Source organism: Manis pentadactyla, chromosome 5 (assembly GCF_030020395.1).
Source record: "Manis pentadactyla isolate mManPen7 chromosome 5, mManPen7.hap1, whole genome shotgun sequence".
Lineage (NCBI taxonomy): Eukaryota > Metazoa > Chordata > Mammalia > Pholidota > Manidae > Manis > Manis pentadactyla.
Genome location: NC_080023.1, coordinates 73,825,421 through 73,847,700, shown reverse-complemented (window position 1 = coordinate 73,847,700; position 22,280 = coordinate 73,825,421). Strand labels below are relative to the sequence as shown.

General features: G+C 39.3%; 2 protein-coding genes across 27 annotated transcripts in view; one reads left to right on the top strand and one right to left on the bottom strand.

Moving 5' to 3' along the window:
* HERC3 (HECT and RLD domain containing E3 ubiquitin protein ligase 3) overlaps positions 1-22,280 on the bottom strand; it is a 113,853-nt gene that overhangs the window by 7,883 nt on the left and 83,690 nt on the right. Inside the window, exons 24-25 of one of the 26 annotated variants that reach the window (XM_036922133.2) lie at positions 9,585-9,673; positions 8,075-8,173 (exon numbers count right to left, since the gene is read on the bottom strand). The exons of 24 other annotated variants lie outside the window; for them this stretch is intronic. In XM_036922133.2, coding sequence (XP_036778028.2) covers positions 9,586-9,673 — 88 coding nt within the window. In that variant the 3' untranslated portion in view covers positions 8,075-8,173; position 9,585. Of the gene's footprint in view, positions 1-8,074; positions 8,174-9,584; positions 9,674-22,280 lie in introns of those variants that run through there. One more of the 26 variants, XM_036922132.2, reaches the window with a different exon arrangement.
* Positions 6,224-8,069, top strand: NAP1L5 (nucleosome assembly protein 1 like 5). The gene has a single exon (XM_036922141.2). The coding sequence runs from the start codon at positions 6,316-6,318 to the stop codon at positions 6,787-6,789; it is 474 nt and encodes a 157-aa protein (XP_036778036.2). The 5' UTR covers positions 6,224-6,315; the 3' UTR covers positions 6,790-8,069.

Below are 22,280 nucleotides of genomic sequence, written 5' to 3'. Positions count from 1 at the left end.
GACCAAATAAAAACAAGAGATCAAGCAATATATGGAGACAAATGACAATGAAAATTAAACAAATTAAACAATAATTAATGCAAAATCTGTGGGATGCAGCGAAGGCCGTGCTAAGAGGGAAGTACACTGCAATACAGGCCTACCTCAGGAAAGAAGAACAATCCCAAATGAACAGTCTAAACTCACAATTAACAAAACTAGGAAAGGAAGAACAAATGAGGCCCAAAGTCAGTAGAAGGAAGGATATAACAAAGATTGGAGCAGAAATAAAATCAAGAAGAATAAAACAATAGAAAGAATCAATGAAAGCAGGAGCTGGTTCTTTGAGAAAATAAACAAAATAGATAAATCCCTAGTTAGATTTATCAAGAAAAAAAGAGAGTCTACACACATAAACAGAATCAGAAATGAGAAAGGAAAAATCACTACAGACACCACAGAAATACAAAGAATTATGAGAGAATACTATGAAAAATTATATGGTAACAAACTGGATAACCTAGAAGCAATGGACAACTTTTTAGATAAATACAACCTTCCAAGGCTGACCCAGGAAGAAACAGAAAATCTGAATAGACCAATTACCAGCAAGGAAATTGAATTGGTAATCAAAAAATTACCTAAGAACAAAACTCCAGGTCCAGATGGTTTCACTGCTGAATTTTATAAAACATTTAAAGAAGACCTGATACCAAATCTCCCTAAAGTTTTCCAAAATGTACAAGAGGAAGGAATACTCCCAAACTCATTCTACAAGGCCAGCATCACTCTAATACCAAACCCAGGCAAAGACACCACAAAAAAAGAAAATTACAGATGAATATCCCTGATGAACATAGATGCAAAAATACTCAACAAAGTATTAGCAAACCGAATTAAAAAATACATCAAAAAGATCATCCATCATGATCAAGTGGGATACATCTCAGGGATGCAAGGATGGTACAACATTCGAAAATCTATCAACATCATCCACCACATCAACAAAAAGGACAAAAACCACATGAAAAATCTCCATAGATGCTGAAAAAGCATTCGACAAAATTCAACACCCATTCATGGTAAAAACTCTCAACAAAATGGGTAGAGAGGGCAAGCACCTCAACATAATAAAGACCATATATGACAAACCTACAGTCAACATTATACTTAACAGCAAGAAGCTGAAAGCTTTTCCTTTAAGATTGGGAACAAGACAAAGATGCCCACTTTCCCTACTTCTATTCAACATAGTTCTGGAGATCCTCACAATGGCAATCAGACAACACAAAGAAAAAAAAAGGCATCCAGATTGGTAAGGAAGAAGTTAAACTGTCCCTGTTTGCAGATGACATGATATTGTATATAAAAAACCCTACAGAACCCACTCCAAAACTACTAGATCTAATATCTGAATTCAGCAAAGTTGCAGGATACAAAATTAATACACAGAGATCTGTTGCATTCCTATACACTTACAATGAACTAGCAGAAAGAGAAATCAGGAAAACAATTCAGTTCACAATTGCATCAAAAAGAATAAAATACTTAGGAATAAACCTAACCAAGGAAGTGAAAGACCTATACTCTGAAAACTACAAGATACTCATGAGAGAAATTAAAGAAGATACCAATAAATGGAAACACATCCCGTGCTCATGGGTAGGAAGAATTAATATCGTCAAAATGGCCATCCTGCCTAAAGCAATCTACAGATTCAGTGCAATCCCTACCAAAATACCAACAGCATTCTTCAATGAACTAGAGCAAATAGTTTTAAAATTCATATGGAACCACAAAAGACCCCGAACAGCCAAAGCAATCCTGAGAAGGAAGAAAAAGCAGAGGGAATTATGCTCCCTGACTTCAAGCTCTACTACAAAGCCACAATAAGGAAGACAATTTGGTACTGGCACAAGAACAGACCCATAGACCAATGGAACAAACTAGAGAGCCCAGATATAAGACCAAGCGTATATGGCCAATTAATATATAAAAAAGAGCCATGGATATACCATGGGGAAATGACAGCCTCTTCAACAACTGGTGTTGGCAAAACTGGGCAGCTACATGTAAGAGAAGGATACTGGATTATTGTTTAACCCCATATACAAAAGTAAACTCAAAATGAATCAAAGACTTGAATGTAAGTCATAAAACCATAAAACTCTTAGAAAAAAATACAGGCAAAAATCTCTTGAACATAAACATGAGCAACTTCTTCATGAACATATCTCCCTGGGCAAGGGAAACAAAAGCAAAAATGAACAAGTGGGACTATATCAAACTAAAAAGCTTCTGTACAGCAAAGGACACTATCACTAGAACAAAAAGACATCCTACAGTATGGGAGAATATATTTATAAGTGACATATCTGATAAGGCATTGACATCCAAATTACATAAAGAGCTCACACACCTCAACAAAAACAAGCAAATAAGCCAGTTAAAAAATGGGCAGAGGAGCTGAACAGATATTTCTCCAAAGAAGAAATTCAGATGGCAAATAGGCACATGAAAAGATGCTCCACATCCCTAATCATCAGAGAAATGCAAATTGAAACCACAATGAGATACTGCCTCACACCAGTTAGGATGGCCACCATCCAAAAATCAAACAACAACAAATGCTGTTGAGGATATGGAGAAAGGGGAACCCTCCTACACTGCTGGTGGGAATGTAAACTAGTTCAACCATTGTGGAAAGCAGGATGAAGGTTTCTCAAAAAACTAAAAATAGAAATACCATTTGACCCAGGAATTCCACCCCTAGGAATTTACCCTAAGAATGCAGCAGCCCAGTTTAAAGGAGACATATGCACCCCTATGTTTATCACAGCACTATTTACAATAGCCAAGAAATGGAAGCAGCCTAAATGTCCATCAGTAGATGAATGGATAAAGAAGATGTGGTACATATACACAGTGGAATATTATTCAACCATAAGAAGAAAACAAATCCTATCATTTGCAACAACATGGATGAAGCTAGAGGGTATTATGCTCAGTGAAATAAGCCAGGCTGAGAAAGACAAACATCAAATGATTTCACTCATTTGTGGAGTATAAGAACAAAGCAAAAAGTGAAGGAACAAAACAGCAGCAGACTCACAGAACCCAAGAATGGACTAACAGTTACCAAAGGGAAAGGGACTGGGGAGGATTGGTGGGAAGGGAGGGATAAGGGGGTAAAAGGGGCATTATGATTAGCATGTATAATGTGGGGCAGTAACAGGGAAGGCAGTATAACACAGAGAAGACACGTAGTGATTCTATAGCATCTACTACACTGATGGACAGTGACTGTAAAGGGGTATGTGGTGGGGACTTGATAATTGGAGGAGTCTAGTAACCATAATGTTGTTCATGTAATTGTACATTAATGAGAGCAAAATAAAAAATAAAATAAATAAAAGCCACTAATGTAGTAAGATTACTGTACACCTCAACCATAGATGCCTTACATCTTCTTACATGGCACACAGTGCACTGCTCTCCTGAAACCCATCAGGCAAGAATCATAACATCTTTCTGGTAGAGCTGCTGAAGAGAAGCACCTTCAGCATGATGTTTTATTATGGCTTCAATGGTTTATTTTATGTATCAACTTGCCTTGGCTGTGGCATGCAACTGTTGGGTCAAACACCAGTCAATATGTTGCTGTGAAGGTATTTTTAGATGTGACTAACATTTAAATCAGTAAACTTTGAGTAAAGCAGATTAGTCTTCATAATGCAGGTGGACCTCATCCAAGCAGATGAAGGTCTTAAAAGACTGAGATCCTCCACAAAGGAAGGCCTCCAGACTACATCATCACTCCTGCCAGAATTTTCAGTCTACTGTCCTGCCCTGAAGGTTTCTGACTTGCCACCCCCACACTCAAGAAGATTCCATAAATCACTCTCTCCTCCTCTCATACGCACACACACACACATCTCCTCTTGGTTCTGTTTCTCTGGAGAACCCTGACTAATACAGATTTGATACCAGGAAGCAGTGTACTACAATAGCAAATACCTAAAAATATAAAAATGATTTTGGAATTGGATAATGGGTAGAGGCTGAGAAAGTTTTGAGGCACTGAATAGAAGAAGCCTAGATTGCCTTGCAAAGACTGTTGACCAGTCTGGACATTAGAGGAGGTTCTGATGAGGGCTCAAAGGAAAGAGAAGAGCTGGACAGACAGCGATTATTATCTTAGAAATAAATAAACAAACAAACAAATAAATAAATATACATCAAACAGGATATTGCTAGAAATATGAGCATTTAAGTGCTTCTAGTTAACTCTCAGACGGAAATGAGGAACATGTTATTTATTAGAAATCGAACACTGTTTTAAGACAAGAATATAAAAATTCTAAAAGATGATGACATCTGTGTCTCAAACAAATTAAGTTAGACAAATGGATTTTATTAAAATTTGGGCTTTTTTTTTAAGTCTGTCACAACTTCTATACTACAGGAGTTAGATGGCCTGTTTTCTGCCTTTAATTGTGCCAATCAAGCAATACATATGGTAATACACTACTTATTTCATTTAATTTTTCTGTTTCTAAGTTCCTTATCTTTAAAGAGAGAATAAGCATTTGTAACCTTAAGGTAGCTGTAGCCATCAAGAGACGGTACATGGACTGTATGGTATATAGGATATGTATAGTTTCAACAACTAAATGTAGATTACATCAGATTCAGTCAGGACTAAGATTGAAATTTCAGCCTTAACAATAAAACTCAGTCATTACAAATGGTAACAGTGATGGGGAAAAGTTAAATTATCTGGAGAATTTAGAAAGTAAAATAGACAATAGGAATCACAAATACATTTTTAAAAACTAGGTTGTTAGCTAATAGGAGTATATTGGTTACTTTGGGGAAGAGCACAAAGATGTCCTTTTCTAAGAAAGAATATTACTGCAGGTTGTCTTTGCAGTATTAGTGAATACCATTATTTTATTTTAAAAAAGCATGGACTGCTTGCTATGTGTCAGCATGAAGTACCTTACATATTATTAACTAATTTAATATTCACAAGAACCAAAAGATGGCACCAATTCCTAACACATCCATATGCTTCATGGTAAAGCTTTAGCAAGGCCCAATATAGTGAAAGAAAATTACTTAAAGTAGTAATGCTGAATCTGAAGTCATTCCTGAGGAATCCCTGGATCATTTGCCTTCCATACCTAAAATATGCACCTTCAACCTTATTCAAGTGCTTTCGGTTTGGTTTAATAAACAAGAAACTAATGTCTACTCACTCTGCTGTCAAGAGAAAAAAAGTTTGGTATTTAAGACTTTTTTTTTAATGTTCTCAGATACAAATCACCATCAAGAATCACAGCCCAGAGGCTGAACTGTGCCAAGTGTGTAGGGGCCAATGTGTACATGTGTGCCTCTCCCCACCCCCATGAACAGCATACTAAATAAACACACTTCAACTGGGACAGAAGCAGGGGTCCCTTGCCCTGGACACCTCAGGTGTTAGAGGGCATTGCTTTTATTTGGCTCTCCTCCAGCTTTATTTCTCTCCAAAGGCCATGGATTCTCAGAAACCATTTAGAACACATTCCAGAATACCCGGGGTCCTGAGATTCCCTATCCACACGGCTCCCAAACTGCTTCTAGGGTCTACCTCACTGAGAAAAGACCTTGCCACCAGCATATATGCCGCTGGGCTGAGAAGCGGCCAAAGCGGACTGCTGGGTGGGCAGATGGACGTGCAAGCTGCCCTGTCCACACACATGCACCAGGTCCCCAGGTGGGTGGAATGGAGTCAGCTCTCCCATGCCTTCAGTTATTTCTGGAAAGGAATTCGGAGGAACCTGTTAGGTGATCAAAGGCAACTCCGCAAGAGACACCCCACCAAGGCAGAGCAAAGCCAGCTGTGGCGCGAGGTAGACAAATGGGGAGCTACCAAACAGACACAGTGAGAAATCATATAAAAGGGGGACAGGAGTCGGGGTGGGGGCGCATAGGAGCAAACTGAAAAAGGTCGCAGCCATCCAAGCAGTTCCCGAACAAGTGTTTGCCTCCGGTACACATAGCCACTCCCAGCTACGCTTTACAGGCGCACGTCTGCGGGCAGGGTATCTAAGAAATGGGTTCTGATGTCGGTTGCAATGCCAGGGAGACGGCAGGGTAGCAACCGAGGCTAGGCGCAGTACAAGGGCCCGACAGTCAGCTGACGGGGGACAGCCAGTCCCCGTCCCGAGCCGAGAGGGCGAGGCCGCGGCCGACGTCACGGCCGCTTGCCGCATCCCCAGGACCGCGCTGGTGCAGCTCGGGTGCGGGTCTCTGCGGGCGCCACCCGACCTCCGCGGCTTCTCCCGGAATATGGCCGACTTGGAGAACCAGGGGCCTGCGGAGCCGATCCAGGCGGCGGCGGCGGCGGCCGAGGCGGGGGAGGTAATGGCGGAAGGCGGTGTGCAGGGGGGCGGCTCCGACAGCGCGGCCGGCCGCACAGCCGAGGAGCCCCAGACGCCGGCAGAGAACGAACCAAAGCCTAAAAATGACTTTATCGAGAGCCTGCCCAACTCGGTGAAGTGCCGAGTGCTGGCCCTCAAAAAGCTGCAGAAGCGGTGTGATAAGATAGAAGCCAAATTTGATAAGGAATTCCAGGCTCTGGAGAAAAAGTATAATGACATCTATAAGCCCTTACTTGCCAAAATCCAAGCGCTCACCGGTGAGATGGAGGGATGTGCATGGACCTTAGAGGGGGAGGAGGGGGAGGAGGACGACGAGGAGGACGAGGGGCAGGCGGCTGCTGAGGGTCCCCACGCTGCGGTGCCTGATGACGCCAAGAAATAAGCGGGGGGGGCAGGCAGCGATTAAAAAGAATGACGACGAAAAAAACACTTCTTTCCCCTGAATATCAGTGGACTTAAAAAGGCTCAGGTTTTGGACCAAAATACAAGACAAATCAATTCTGACATTCCTAAAAATACGTTAAATTGAAGCCGTCAGATACTGGCCAGCCCGTTTCAAATTTGGTTTCCATTTTGTACATAAATATATCATAAGGTGTTGAAAAAACTGAGTTAAGTTTAAAATCATTTTTTCATGATCTCTTCTGTGAGGACTGGAACTGAGGCTTATTAAGGGTGTCAAGTAGATGGGAAGTAAGAAATGTCACTTTGAAACCCATTCATCACACCATCATCACACTACGCACGGAACAGCTAAGCCGAGACTGAACACGTTCTCAACGCTTAACACTTCAACTTCTTTAGTTCTGAAATTCTCCAGTGCAGAAAAAGAACCCAAGGAAAATCTCATCTTTGAGACTTTGCTTTTGTAACCCAGACATTGGCTTTACACTTCAGAGAAGAGTGAAGGAATGGAAGAATCCTGTGATGGAGATCATGACAGTACTGTTAATGAGGCCTGGAAAACTGCCACTTCCAATTCTAAAGAACCTTCTGAATATTTATATGTACAGAAACAATACGATTCCAAGAAGGAAAGTGTATAACCTGTATAATATTGTCAACATATGTGTTCATTATTTACAGTCTCATGTTTATGTGTTTTCTTGGTGGTGTCTATTTACAAAGGTGTAAAAAAATTTTTTTAAACCCCAACTGTTTAAGTATTAAGTCCCTTTATCTAGCATTTTAGAAATATTAATTTACTTGAAGAGATATAGAATACAGCAAATTCTGTAAAGCATGTATCCAGTATTACGTAGTTTGATCTTTGTGAAGTCCTGTCATGTAGCTTTTAGAATGTAGCTGTGACAATTATCAGAACTCTTCACTGAAGCTAATGCTTGGAAAAAATATATACTTGAAGAACCAGTCCAAGTGTGTCTCCCACATCCCCAGATCAGAAGTAGAAGGGATTTATGTTTGCTTAGTTGTGCCTTCATTATTTTGCTACATAAATGTGACATTAAATATAAAATGGTGCATAATCAAATTTTACTGCTTCAGGATAGACTGGCATACAGTTAGGGATTTTAGGAAGGACACATTTAATGTAAAGACGCTTAGCTACTTTGTGGGTTTTGAATTGTATGTGACCCAGTGACCTATAAAGAAACACAGATAAAGTTGTTTACCACTGTAGTGTTAATAAAACAGTATTTTCAAAAACAAAAGGACTCAGTATACTCTGTGTGGAATCAAATCACAGCCTCCAATAAGCAATAAACCTTGGGCAATTCAGTCAACTGTGTTCAATTTTTCCTCATCTATAAAAGGTAATAACAGTGCCTCACAGGTTATTATGGAAAATGAGTTAATACACATAAAACCCAAAGAATAGTGTCTGACATATATTAAATGCTTTAGAAATGTCAGCTATTATTATTACTACATGAGAGAAAAAGATACTATAAGAAATTCAATCCTCCTCCTCTCCCCCATTACAAAAGGGGAGAAAATGAATACCATTATACTAAGTTTATGATTCTTTATTGTCAGAAAATAATATGGCCTTTAAAATTCAGAACAGGAAATTCAATGAACTATCTTGTTTTGGTTTCATCTTATAAATTGAGGTTTTGATTTCCTTCCAGAAGGGATAAAAACTTTAATATGTGCATTTCATACCAATTCCTTCTGTTTTTTTTTAACCCAATTCCAATGTGTGTGTGTGTGTGTTGGGGGTGGTAGTGGTGGTGGTGGTACAGTTTCCATCCAGGGCACCACGCAATTCTCAAACACCAGCTGGGTGTCTTGAGAATTCAATGCAATTCTGATACTGTCTGCCCAGAGACAGCACCAAATTTTCTGGGTTAAGGGCTCTGCTCCATCTTCCACTCCAGAGGCCAGTCACAGGTCCCAGGAGGTTACTGCACTGCTGACCAACTGGCTACAAATTGGAGTTCCAACGACCTCCCCCTTAGGTTCGATTAATTTGCTAGAGTTGCTCGCAGCACTCAGGAGAACACTTAGATTTACCAGTTTAAAGAAGGATACTGTAAAGGGCATGAGCTAATAGCCAAGTGAAGAGGTACACAGGGCAAAGTGCCAGTAAAGGAGCTTCTATCCTGGGCCTGGCTCAGTGGCATGTGGAGGCGTTTTGGTTCCCCAAGCATGGACACTCTCTCCAACAAGGAAGCAGCATGCAAAAAAGATGGAGAGCAAAATGCTCTTCTCATGAGTTTTTGTGAGAGTTTCACTGCATAATCATGATTAACTAAATCACTGGCCACTGGCTGATTCAACCTCCAGGCCCTTCTCTCTCCCCTCCCAGGCACTGTGGGCTAAGAGTTCCCACCCTTTATTCACAAGGCTGGTCTGCTGAGGGACCAGCCCCAACCCTTGGGTGATGTCCAAAAGGACTCTCCATTTACATAAAAAGACACCCTTTTGGCTCTAAAATGTTTTCAGGGACTGTGGATAAAGGCCAAATGTATCTGAGAAATGTATTTTTGGTCATCTGAATGACCAAATAAATATTTCTTATAGCTCATTATATTGCCATGTGACATTATGAATATACAAAAAAGGCTATTTCAACTTCACATCTGGGTATTCTGAATGAAGTAAAAATAACTTAAAAATTAGAGTCCGCCCAAATTTAAAGAGTCAGATACATTTTCTTACATTTCCTTTAAAGGTTAAAATTACACAGAAGCAAAAATTACACTTCCTTACCTTAGGGAAAAGAAGGCAGCTCTGACCTGTTGCTAATGGCAATAGCTGAGTAAATCTTAAGGTGGTTATTAATCTTCTTTAGGGCCAGGCTAACCAAAGACAAAATCAAAACAACATGCTATAGAAGAAGTCAATGATCATCTAAGCAAAAACATAATAATAAAATTCAGTATTAATTTCTTATGTCTAGGAATAAGAGCTGTCATTTAGTATTTTTCTCAGTCCAGCAAAAAAGCAAAACTAAATGACAGACGGGGCATGTGGGGTAAATTGTAGTATTCCCAGAATCCCCCACTTGGCCTTAGTCCATTTATGTATCAATCGGTGTTTCTGTCCACGGACTGCAGGGGGAAGGGGAGAAGAGAGGACAGCTGCTCTCTACTGCCCTCACTTCTGGTACAACTGGTCTTGTGCCTGTCAGTTACCAGGAAGCGCCATGGAGGTCCTCTGGGAAGGGGCGGGTGGGAAAGTGGGAGCACTGTGTCTGCAGAGACGGGGACCACCAGGTGGGCTCTGCTAGAGGGGACCGAGAAGAAAGGAGAGAGCGTGCCCCCACCAGAACGGAGGGAGACAGGCCTCCGTGTGAGCAATAAAAAGGGTTTCTCCCAATCAAGCTGCCTGCTTGACTCATTTTGGTTCCACTGGTTTATTTACCCCAGGCCAGGAAAAAGCTTTCCCTGGAGCTACAGGGCATAATTATTGGAGAAAATTTTTTCTGCAGGCATGTAATTATATACTGCAGACCCAAGAAAATCAGCTGAGAACTATTACATTTAACAAGTTTGAGGAACTGACCAGTTACCAGATAAATATACAAAAATCAGTAACTACTTCTAGGTATACTAATTAATAACAATCAAAATACATGGAAAAGGCTCTCCAAGTAGAGATAAGAAATTAAAATATTTATAAAAACCACTAATAAAAAGTATGTGTAGCCTATGTGAAAAGAAAAAATTGAATATCAGAAAGAAATGTAAAATAGGCCTTTGGATGATAACTGAATATCATAGAAGTATCGGTTCTTCCCAAATTAACTTTTAGCTTACCATAATTCAAATCAAACCGAAACTGGATTTAGAATTTAATTACTCTAATGTTCACCTGTAAGAATATCTAAAGAAACCAGCAATATGGAAACAATTCAGATTTTTACCTTATACTGCAGACTCAAAAAAGATTTTTTTAAATTGAAGAAATAATATTAAGTATTTATCAATATATAAATTGACAGGGAAAGACAATATTAGTGATATAAAACCAAAAGAAATAATCAACAAAAATGCCAACACAAAAATTAATAAATTATAAAGTTTGAAGCTCACCATTTTTAAAAGCAAACAAGCTGGGAATAAAATGCAGTAAGTATGGATAGCAAAGGGTTAGAAGTGTTAATAAAAATTTCATACAAATCACATGAAAATCGTTTAGTCCCAACAGAGAAATGTGTAAGGGACAGAAGCAGACTACTTTACCAAGAAGAAATACTGCCACCCTGTTTGGGACAGAGATACGCCCTGAAGAGGACAGCGCTAAGTGGGCCTGGGCCCCGGTGAGGTCTGAGCATACACACTCCCATCCGCGTGCTCTGGCCAGCAACCTTTTTCTTTCACTTATGGTCAGACTTTTCCCATAGGGTTTTTACCTACCATTCTCATCACTGCTGGCCACTTTCCCCAGGATACAGGGATATTTATGATGCCTCTCATAATGTCAAGCAATTTCCACCATTTCCTATCTGGGTTGATCTCTACCTCCTGTTTCCTGTACTACCTATCTGATAGTTCCTCAGACAGCCATAAACCTTGCATGTTAACACCTAGTAGGATAACCTCCCCTCAAAGTGGGTCAAACACTATCACTCAAAAACCATTTTTAATCCCTAACAGGCCCAAATTAGTAACACACAAAATAACTGGCAGAAAGAAAGCATACTGTAGTATGCTGATGCTCACCACCCAAGCACGGCTCAGCAGCTCTCCCTGCCTGAGAGTTTACACTCAATCCACACACAAAGATATGTTTGCATGAGTGTGCACATGTACATACTTTTTATTGAGGTGAAATTTACATAACATAAGGTTAACCATTTAAATGAACAATTCAGTAGCATTTAGCACATCTGCAATATTGTGTGACCACTTCTAATTTGCTTTTTGTTTTAAACAAACTATTTTAGAGGTCAATAGCAATAAAATGAACCAAAGCTAGGCACAACATGTGAAATAGCCTATGTGTGGAAAAATACAAAATTTAAACAAATGAGATCCAGTTTCTTACTCATCAATTAGGGGCAAACAACTGCAAAATAGGAGAACACGAACCTATGTGCCTTTTAAACAAAAGCACACTCTCCTCACTGACTCTGAAGCACCACTTGCGGGACTGAGCCATGTCTGTGGGCACATCGTCAGGGCATAAGAGTCAGCAACAGATATAAAGAGTAGAGAAGGAAAAAAAAAAAAAACAGATGGAAGAAAGACAACGTGCCATGGACCCACTTCTATCATGCAGGGCCTCAGCTCTGCTCACAAACCAACAGCAGCTTCCTATTGCCTGCTGCACAAAGCCTTCCAGCACTTCCTTAACCATCAAAGGCTCCAAAACCTAATCCCCCACTAAGCCAGTGTGGGTCACCCAAGTGAAGCTTCTGCCAGCAATGCCCCCATCCAGCTTTCACACCCCACTTACCATTCTGAATGAACCAATAAGGTTTAGCCACCACTTCACAGAGCACTGTCACTTTTATTTTGTTCTCGTTTTCACTTTCTATTACCAAAATATTAGTAGGCTTCCTAATCTAGTTCTATAACCAGATCTGTCCTCCGAGATAAATCTTTTCAAGTTGACATCTCTCAACTCCTTCAGATTCAACCACACCAGTCTTCATATTTCCTTATTTAAATGATTGCATGAGAACAGCTTATCACCTAAACAAACAGTGTTATATTTCAGCATTCCCGAACAATTTGTCTTTCAACTATTCAGTCAGCTCAACTGTTCACTCAAATAAATGTCTATTGAATAAGGAGAGAAAATAAGAGTGATAGAAAGAAGTAGAGGGAGGATTAAAGATGGCAGCGTGAGAAGTGAGACAGAGGCCTCCTCTGAAAACTGCATGTAATATGAAAATATAATTAATACAACTAATCCTGAAAGAGCAACAGGAAAGAAGGCTGTGCCAGACTGCATAAACCTGGAGAAAAGAACAGACTTCACAGAACAGGGTAATGTACCAAAGTAGTGACCCAGCGGGACACAAGCCATTTTCCCACCCCAGCTCACAGGTGGAAGAAAGAAAAACAGAGCAGGGAGGGAGTAGACGCCTGGGACTGCTGAACACCTAGCCCTGGAGATCTGCTCTGAGAGCACAAACCTACATTGCATGGTGCTCTGGTGATGAGGGGTGTTGGAAAGCTAAGACAGACAGAATACCTGGAGAGACTGAGAGTCCAGCTGCTTGTGGAAAACAGGGATCCATATCCAGTTGCTCTGGGACAAAAGAAAGGTGGGCAGTCTGAGAGACTTCCTAACAGCGAGAGGGCTTCTAAATGGACAAGGACTGCACAGAGCTTACTGCTCAGGAGAAAGGACAGGTAGACAAAATTGTCTGGGTGCACTCTACCCAGCAGGTTGGGAACTTTCAGGATCTTCAGGCACTCCAGCCCCATGGCTGGCTACACAGCTACAAGGACCCCCACCGTGATACGCAGACTACTGCACCTTCCTCCTGGCCAGCCCACACCTGGCTCACAAACCAGCAAACCCTAATCTGGCATCAGGCCAGCCAGAGGGAAGGCCCACCTACAGCAGCTACAAACACAAAGCATAAAGGCTTATACCTATAGGCTTGGCCCTCCGGTTCTGGCAGTGGAGACAGGCAGAGGATCCGGGAAGCAGGAAACAGCTCTTTCCTCCCCCCAGGCACAAACACCACATCCCTGCGAACCCTGACATTGCTCCAGGGGCTGAGCAGCTCCAGAGAGTAGAGCTTTTGGACACCAGAGGGCGCCACAAATAAATATGAAGCACTAAAGGAACCTGATTCAAAGCAAAATCATACATACACCAAAGAGTCAAATGAAATCAGTCTCATGAATCTACCTAAAAGAGATTTCAAAAAAAAAATCATAAACATGTTCATGGAAGTACAGAAAAATATTCAAGAACTCAGGAATTAATTCCAGTCAGAGACCCAATCATTATGGAACGCAGTATCAAAAATGAAACATACAATGGAAGGTTTTAAAAGCAGATTAGATACGGTGGAGGCAACAATAAATGAAATAGAAATTAGAGAAGAGGAATACAAAGAAACTGAGGCACAGAGAGGAAGAAGGATCTCTAAGAATGAAGGAATACTGAGAGAACTGTGTGACCAATACAAACACAACAATACTCGTATTATAGGGGTACCAGAAGAGGAAGAGAGAGAAAATGGGATAGAAAGTGTCTTTAAGGAGGTAATTGCTGAAAACTTCCCCAATCTGGGGAAGGAGATAGTCTCTCAGGCCATGGAGGTGCACAGATCTCCCAACACAAGGGACCAAGGAAGACAACACCAAGACATATAATAATTAAAATGGCAAATATTAAGAATAAGGACAGACTAATAAAAGCAGCCAGAGAGAGAAATAAGATCACATACAAAGGAAAGCCCATCAGGCTATCATCAGACTTCTCAGCAGAAACCTTACAGGCCAGAAGGGAGTGGCATGATATATTTAATGCAATGAAGCAGAAGGGCCTTGAACCAAGAATACTCTACCCGGAGACATTATAATTTAAATTTGAAGGAGGGATTAAACAATTTCCAGATAAGCAAAAGCTGAGAGAATTTACCTCCCACAAACAGTCTCTACAGTGTATTTTGGAGGGGCTGCTACAGATGGAAGTGTTCCTAAGGTTTAATAGCTGTCAGCAGAGGTAATAAAACAACAGTAAAGAAAGTAGAACAGCTAATTATGAAACAAATGCAAAATTAAATCAACTATCCCCAAAGTCAGTCAAGAGATAGACAAAGAGTACAGAATATGATATCTAATGTATAAAGAATGGAGGAGGAATAAAAAGGAGGAGAAAAAAAGAACCTTTAGATTGTGTTTATAATAGCACACTAAATGAGTTGTTAGATGCTTATATAGTAAGGACGTTAACCTTGAACTTTTGGTAACCACAAACCTAAAGCCTGCAATGGCAAGTAAATACCTACTGATACTCACCCTAAATGTAAATGGTCTGAATGCACCAATAAAAAGGCATAGAGTCACTGAATGGATAAAAAAACAAGACCCATCTATATGCTGCCTACAAGAGACTCACTTTAAACCCAAAGACATACACAGAGTAAAAGTGAAGGGATGGAAAAAGATACTTCATGCAACTAATAGGGAGAAAAAATCAGGAGCTGCAGTACTGGTATCAGACAAAATAGACTTCAAAACAAAGTCACAAGAGATAAAGAAGGACATTACATAATGATAAAGGGGTCAATCCAACAAGAAGATATAACCATTATAAATATAAATATCTATGTACCCAACACAGGAGCACCTACATATGTTAAACAAATACTAACAGAATTAAAAGGGGAAATAGAATGCAATGCATTCATTCTAGAAGACTTCAACACTCCTCTCACTCCAAAGGACAGATCAACCAGACAGAAAATAAGTAAGGAGACAGAGGCATTGAACAACATATTAGAATAGATGGACCTAACAGACATCTACAGAACTCCACACCCAAAAGCAGCAGACTACACATTCTTCGCAAGTGCACATGAAACATTTTCAAGAATAGATCATATACTAGGCCACAAAAAGAGCCTCAGTAAATTCAAAAAGATTGAAATTGTACCAACCAGTTCATCAGACCACAAAGGTATGAAACTAGAAATATATTATGCAAAGAAAATGAAAAATCTCACAAACACATGGAGGCTTCACAACATGCTCCTAAACAACCAATGTATCAATGATCAAATTAAAATAGAGATCAAGAAATACATGGAGACAAATGACAACAATAATTGAACACTGCAACATCTAGGACACAGTGAAGGCTGTGCTAAGAGGAAAGTATATTGTAATACAGGCCTACCTCGGGAAAGAAGAACAATCCCATATGAACAGTCTAAACTCACAATTAACAAAACTAGAAAAAGAGGAACAAATTAGGCCCAAAGTCAGTAGAAGGAGGGTCACAATAAAAATTAGAGCAGAAATAAATAAAATCTAGAAGAATAAACAATAGAATCAATGAAAGCAAGAGCTAGTTCTTCAAGAAAATAAACAAAATAGATAAACCTCTAGCCAGACTAATCAAGAAAAAAGGAGAGTCTACACACATAAACAGAATAAAAAATGAGAAAGGAAAAATCACTACGGACTCCACAGAAATACAAAGAATTACTAGAGAATACTATGAAAAATTATATGGTAACAAACTGGATAACCTAGAAGAAATGGACAACTTTCAAGAAAAATACAACCTTCCAAGGCTGACCCAGAAAGAAACAGAAAATCTGAATAGACCAATTACCAGCAACAAAATTAAATTGGTAATCAAAAAACTATCTAAGAACAAAATGCCTGGACCAGATGGCTTCACCACTGAACTTTATCAAACATTTAGTGAAGCCCTAATACCCAACCTCGTTAAAGTTTTCCAAAAAGTAAAAGAGGAAATACTTCCAAACTTATTCTACAAGGTCAGCATCACCTTAATACCAAAACAGGCAAAGACAACACAAAAAACAAAAATTACAGACCAATATCCTTGATGAACATAGATGCAAAACTACTCAACAAAACATTAGCAAACTGAATTCAAAAATACATTAAAAAAATCATCCACCATGATCAAGTAGGATTTATTCCAGGGATGCAAGTATGGTACAATATTAGAAAATCCATCAACATCAGCCATCACATAAAAAAAAGGAGGAAAGAAACCACACGATCATTTCCATAGATGCTGAAAAAGCATTTAACAAAATTCAACCCCCATTCATGATAAAAACTCTCAACTAAATGGCTATAGAGGGAAAGTACTTCAACATAATAAAGGCCATATATGATAAACCCACAGCCATCATCATACTTAACAGCGAGAAGCTGAAAATCTTTCCTTTAAGATTGTGAAGAAGACTTGCCACTTTTATTCAACATAGTTCTGGAGATCCTCGCCATAGCAATTAGACAACACAAAGAAATAAAGGGCATCCAGATTGGTAAGGAAGAAGCTAAACTGTCTCTGTTTGTAGATGACATGATATTGTACATAAAAATCCCCAAAGAATCCACTCCAAAACTACTAGATCTAATATCTGAATTCAGCAAAGTTGCAGGATACAAAATTAATACACAGAAATCTGTTGCATTCCTATACATATACAATGAACTAGCAGAAAGAAAAATCAGAAAAATAATTCCATTCACAATTGCCTCAAAAAGAATAAAATACCTAGGAATAAACCTTGCCAAGGAAGTGAAAGACCTGTACTCTGAAAACTACAAGACACTCATTAGAGAAATTAAAGAAGATACCAATAAATGGAAACACAACTGGTGCTCATGGATAGGAAGAATTAATATTGTCAAAATGGCCATCCTGCCTAAAGCAATCTACAGATTCAATGCAATTCCTATCAAAATACCAACAGCATTCTTCAACGAATTAGAGCAAATAGTGCTAAAATTCATATGGAACCACAAACCACAAAAGACCTAGAATAGCCAAAGCAATCCTGAGAAGGAAGAATAAAGCAGGGGGAATTATGCTCCCTGACTTCAAGCTCTACTACAAAACCACAGTAATCAAGACAATTTGGTACTGGCACAAGAACAGACCCATAGACCAGTGGAACAGAATAGAGAGCCCAGATATAAACCCAACCATATATGGTCAATTAATATACGATAAAGGAGCCATGGATATACAATGGGGGAATGACAGCCTCTTCAACAGCTGGTGTTGGCAAAACTGGACAGCTACATGCAAGAGAATGAAACTGGATTATTGTTTAACCCCATACACAAAAGTAAACTCGAAATGGATCAAAGATCTGAATGTAAGTCATGAAACCATAAAACTCTTAGAAGACAACATAGGCAAAAATCTCCTGAATATAAACATGAGCAACTTCTTCCTGAATGCATCTCCTCGAGAAAGGGAAACAAGCAAAAATGAACACATGGGACTACATCAAACTAAAAAGGTTCTGTATGGCAAAAGACACCATCAACAGAACAAAAAGGCATCCTACAGCATGGGTGAATATATTTGTAAGCGACATATCCGACAAGGGGTTAGCATACAAAATATACAGAGAACTCACACACCTCAACACCCAAAAAGCAAATAACCTGATTAAAAAATGGGTGGAGGAAATGAAGAGACAATTCTCCAAAGAAATTCAGATGGCCAACAGACACATGAAAAGATGCTCCACATCACTAATCATGAGGGAAATTCAAATTAAAACCACAGTGAGGTATCACCTCACACCAGTAAGGATGGCCAGCATCAAAAAGACTAAAAACAACAAATACTGGTGAGGATGCAGAGAAAGGGGAATCCTCTTACACTGCTGGTGGGAATGTAAGCTAGTTCAACCATTGTGGAAAGCAATATGGAGGTTCCTTAAAAAACTAAAAATAGAAATACCATTTGACCTGGGAATTCCACTCCTAGGAATTTACCCTAAGAATACAAGTTCTCAGATTCAAAAAGACATAGGCACCCCTATGTTTATAGCAGTGCTATTTACAATAGCCAAGATATGAAAGTAACCTAAGTGTCCATCAGTAAATAAATGGATAAAGAAGATGTGGTACATATACACAATGGAATATTATTCAGCCATAAGAAATAAACAATCTTACCATTTGCAACAACATGAATGGAGCTGGAGGATATTATGCTCAGTGAAATAAGTCAGGCAGAGAAAGACAAGTGCCAAATGATTTCCCTCATTTCTAGAGTATAACAATGAAGCAAAACTGAAGGAACAAAACAGTAGCAGACTCACATGCTCCAAGAAGGGACTACCAGTTACCAAAGGGAGGGGTGTGGGAGGGTGCGTGGGAGGGAGGGAGAAAGGGATTGAAGGGTTTTATGTTTATACACATGGTGTGGGGGTCACGGGGAAGACACTGTAGCACAGAGAAGGCAAATAGGGACTCTGTGGCATCTTACTACACTGATAGACAGTGACTGCAATGGGGTATGGGTTGGGAGTTGATAATATGGGTGAATGTAGTAACCACATTATTTTTCATGTGAAAGATTCGTAAGAGAGTATATTAATAATACCTTAATTTAAAAAAAAGACCTTTATCCATCCAAAAAAATAAAGAAGTAGAGAGACAGAAACTCAGACCCAGAGATAGGAAACATAAAAAGGCAGAGATAAAAAGTACTCAGAGAAATAATTTTATAAAGATAAGAAAAAGAGTTACAAGTGCCAACAACTACTGGCCAGCAGACTGCATCACAAATGCTTGTGTCTGCATTAGATCACTCTTGCCCCAACCCAGTGTATCAAACACACTCAGTGTTTCTAAGACTCATCCTGAATGTTCTCTTCCTCAAGCTGCATGCTTAGCCCACTGTTAGCTTCTAACCAATGATGCACACACTACGTCATCTGAAACCTGACACAAAAGCTCTTTGAGAAACTAAAGGTTGTATATGTATCTACACATATTGCCCACACACATATATATGTTATAAACTGATCATCAAAACTAAAAGGGAAATCATCTGGGCCAAAAAGTCCCCTTTATAATCTGCCCTAAATTTCCCAACTCTAAAAACATCAGACTATACAGAAAAACATACCTGTTTGTATCAATAATTTGCTATTAATAAAAGTACCCATATTAAAAAAGGACAGTACTTTTAACCCCAAGAGGTTTTGACTGAAACACCTACTTGATAAAAGACTAGACTCTATCACATTCCTAGAGTCAAGATAATTTAATCACGTGAAGCCATTTTTGTTGGGTACTCGAAGACTTCTCTATTATTTCACTAAACTTTGGTATTACAGCTCACATTTTCCCTAAAGCTGGGGCTCCCTGGATAGCCTGGAAGGTTTACGTGACAACAATGGTCACTGAATGTTACATTAGACCACATTTGGCTCCTAGCTGTCTTTAAAATGTAAAAGGATGGAAGATGAGGTCTGTCAGTTTTGCCATTGTTCCTATTTTCAAAAGGGAAGATTTCTGGGAGGAAGCCAAGATCACATCACTTAAAATGAATTTCATAGGACCTCTGCTTGCAACCTTGCAACTATTTGTAGTAAAAAGCCAACTAAATCCCAAGGTGAATAGTTTTAACTTCCCATCAGGCTTACAAACAGCATCCAACTTCTCTACATCTGTAACTTTTCCCTAGCTGAAGTGAAACCTGGCTTTCCTCCCCCCAAACCTTCCCAAATAGAGACCATAGTCTCTCATCTTTCCCCACCCCCTCCTCATCTTTACCGCAAGAAGCTTTAACTCTAGCTGATGTGTAATGATCCCTAAACCTCATCTCATGAGTCTGCCTTATATTCTAATTTATACAGCTTCTCTGATAATGTGCATTATTCCATCGTGTTTTTTCTTTTTTGCAGTCCATCTTAAATTCACTGGTAACTGAGGCTGGCTTAAGTAACTAAACAAAATATTCATGTAGGACTCCTCTCTTCAGATACACATGGAAACTTTCCAGCTATAAACATAATCTCTTAGATTTCACAGTCATGTCAAAATCAACATATCCAAATGGAATTGTTAGTCAGGTGTCCAAATTAGAAACCACAATGTTTTATCAATACATACATGTCTCTCACACCATCTGTATATAACCAGACAGTAACTCCTGTGGTATAACAATGCACAGCCAGTGTGGTATGTCCACCTACTTCTTTCTGGCCCTCATCACCCCCTATCTGAGCTCTGTCAACAGCCTCCTAGTGAATGCCACCACATGTGGTCTATTTCCATGTGGTCACAAGAATTCTCTTTCTAAAACACAGATCAACTATGTCCTGATCCAAAGCCTTGACAACTTCCACCCGATGTAATAGCACCTATCCTTTGTCCACACACAGCCCTACCACACACATCCTCATCATTCTCTGCCATGCATCAGATTTGAAAGTCCTGACTCACATTACCCCCTGTGCCTAAAATGTGTTCTCCCTGCCTGCATTCTTCAGTATCTGGTAAAAGTGTAGCTCTCCCCCACCCCTGTTTCATGACATTCAGCCTATAACTCTACTATCACACACCCCATAATCTACTGCAATCATTTACTTATACTGACCCTTCCCAGCTAAGCTTAAGCTTCTCAAGGAGTTACTTATTTCCTATACCCAGCAACAAGTCCTGCGCAGAGTAGATAGTGTTCACAAACTGAATATGCAGATGGTTGGTAACCTCACTCATAATTTAATACCAAAGTGAAGAAAATTTAATCTTTTTATCTCTTCTAAAGAGATAACACAGATTGTGAATCACCCTGAGAAAACAATGTACTTGAATTTTCATGAGGCAGAGGGAATGACTTAATCTAAAACCGATATTACAAATTCTTCAGCAGTAAAACAACAGTAATAGTAAGCATCTTTATAATGTTCATTTATTCAACACACATTTTCTGAGCATTTTTGTGCAAGGAACTCTGATGGATACTAAAAACCCTGTGGGACATGCTGGGAACTCATTCATTCCAAAATGTTTTTCTATAAATATCTCACGTTATTCTCATATCCCTCCCATCAGGTAGGCAGGGCAGTTCTCAAAACCCTCATTTGACAGATGAGAAACTGAGATCAAACAGATTATGTGATTTGCTCAAGATCAAAGAAGTAAAATGGAATCTTGTATCACATACAGAAGTAAACTCTGTACAGACTGAAGAGCTAAATGTAAGACATGAAACCATACAACTCTAAGAAGAAAACATAGGCAAGAATCTCATGAACATCAACGTGAGAAATTTTTTTATGGATACATCTCCACAGGCAAGGGAAACAAAAAGAAAAATAAAAAGTGGGACTACATTAAACTACAAAGCTTCTGCACAGTGAAGGAAACCCTCAAAAGAACATAAAGCAACCTACCATATGGAAGAATATATTTATAAATGATATATTTAATAAGGGCTTAATATCCAAAATATATAAAGAACTCTTACAATTTAAAACAAAACAAAAAATCTAATTAAGAAATGGGCAGAGGACCTGAATAGACATCTTTCCAAAAAAGACGTGCCCAGCAACACATGAAACGATACACAGTGTCAAAATCATCAGGGAAATGAAAATGAAAACCGCAATAAGATATCACCTCACATCAGTCAAACTGGCTAGGATCAATAAGACAAGAAACAGCAAGTGTTGACAAGGATGTGGAGAAAAGGGAACCCTCCCACACTGTTGGTGGGAATGTAAATTGGTCGAGCCACAGTGGAAAACAATACAGAAGTTCCTCAAAAAACTAAAAATAGAAAATACTATATGACCCAGCAATTCCACTTCTGGGAATTTACCCGAAGAAAACAAAATCACTAATTCCAAAAGACAGATGCACCCCTATGTTAACTGCAGCACTATTCACAACAGAAAGGATATGGAAGCAACCCAAGTGCCCATCGATACATGAATGGATAAGAGGTGGTACATATATACAATGGAAT

What these genes read in the sequence shown, in the direction of transcription:
- NAP1L5 (XM_036922141.2), top strand. Translation starts at nt 6,316, where the DNA reads ATGGCCGACTTGGAGAACCAGGGGCCTGCGGAGCCGATCCAGGCGGCG.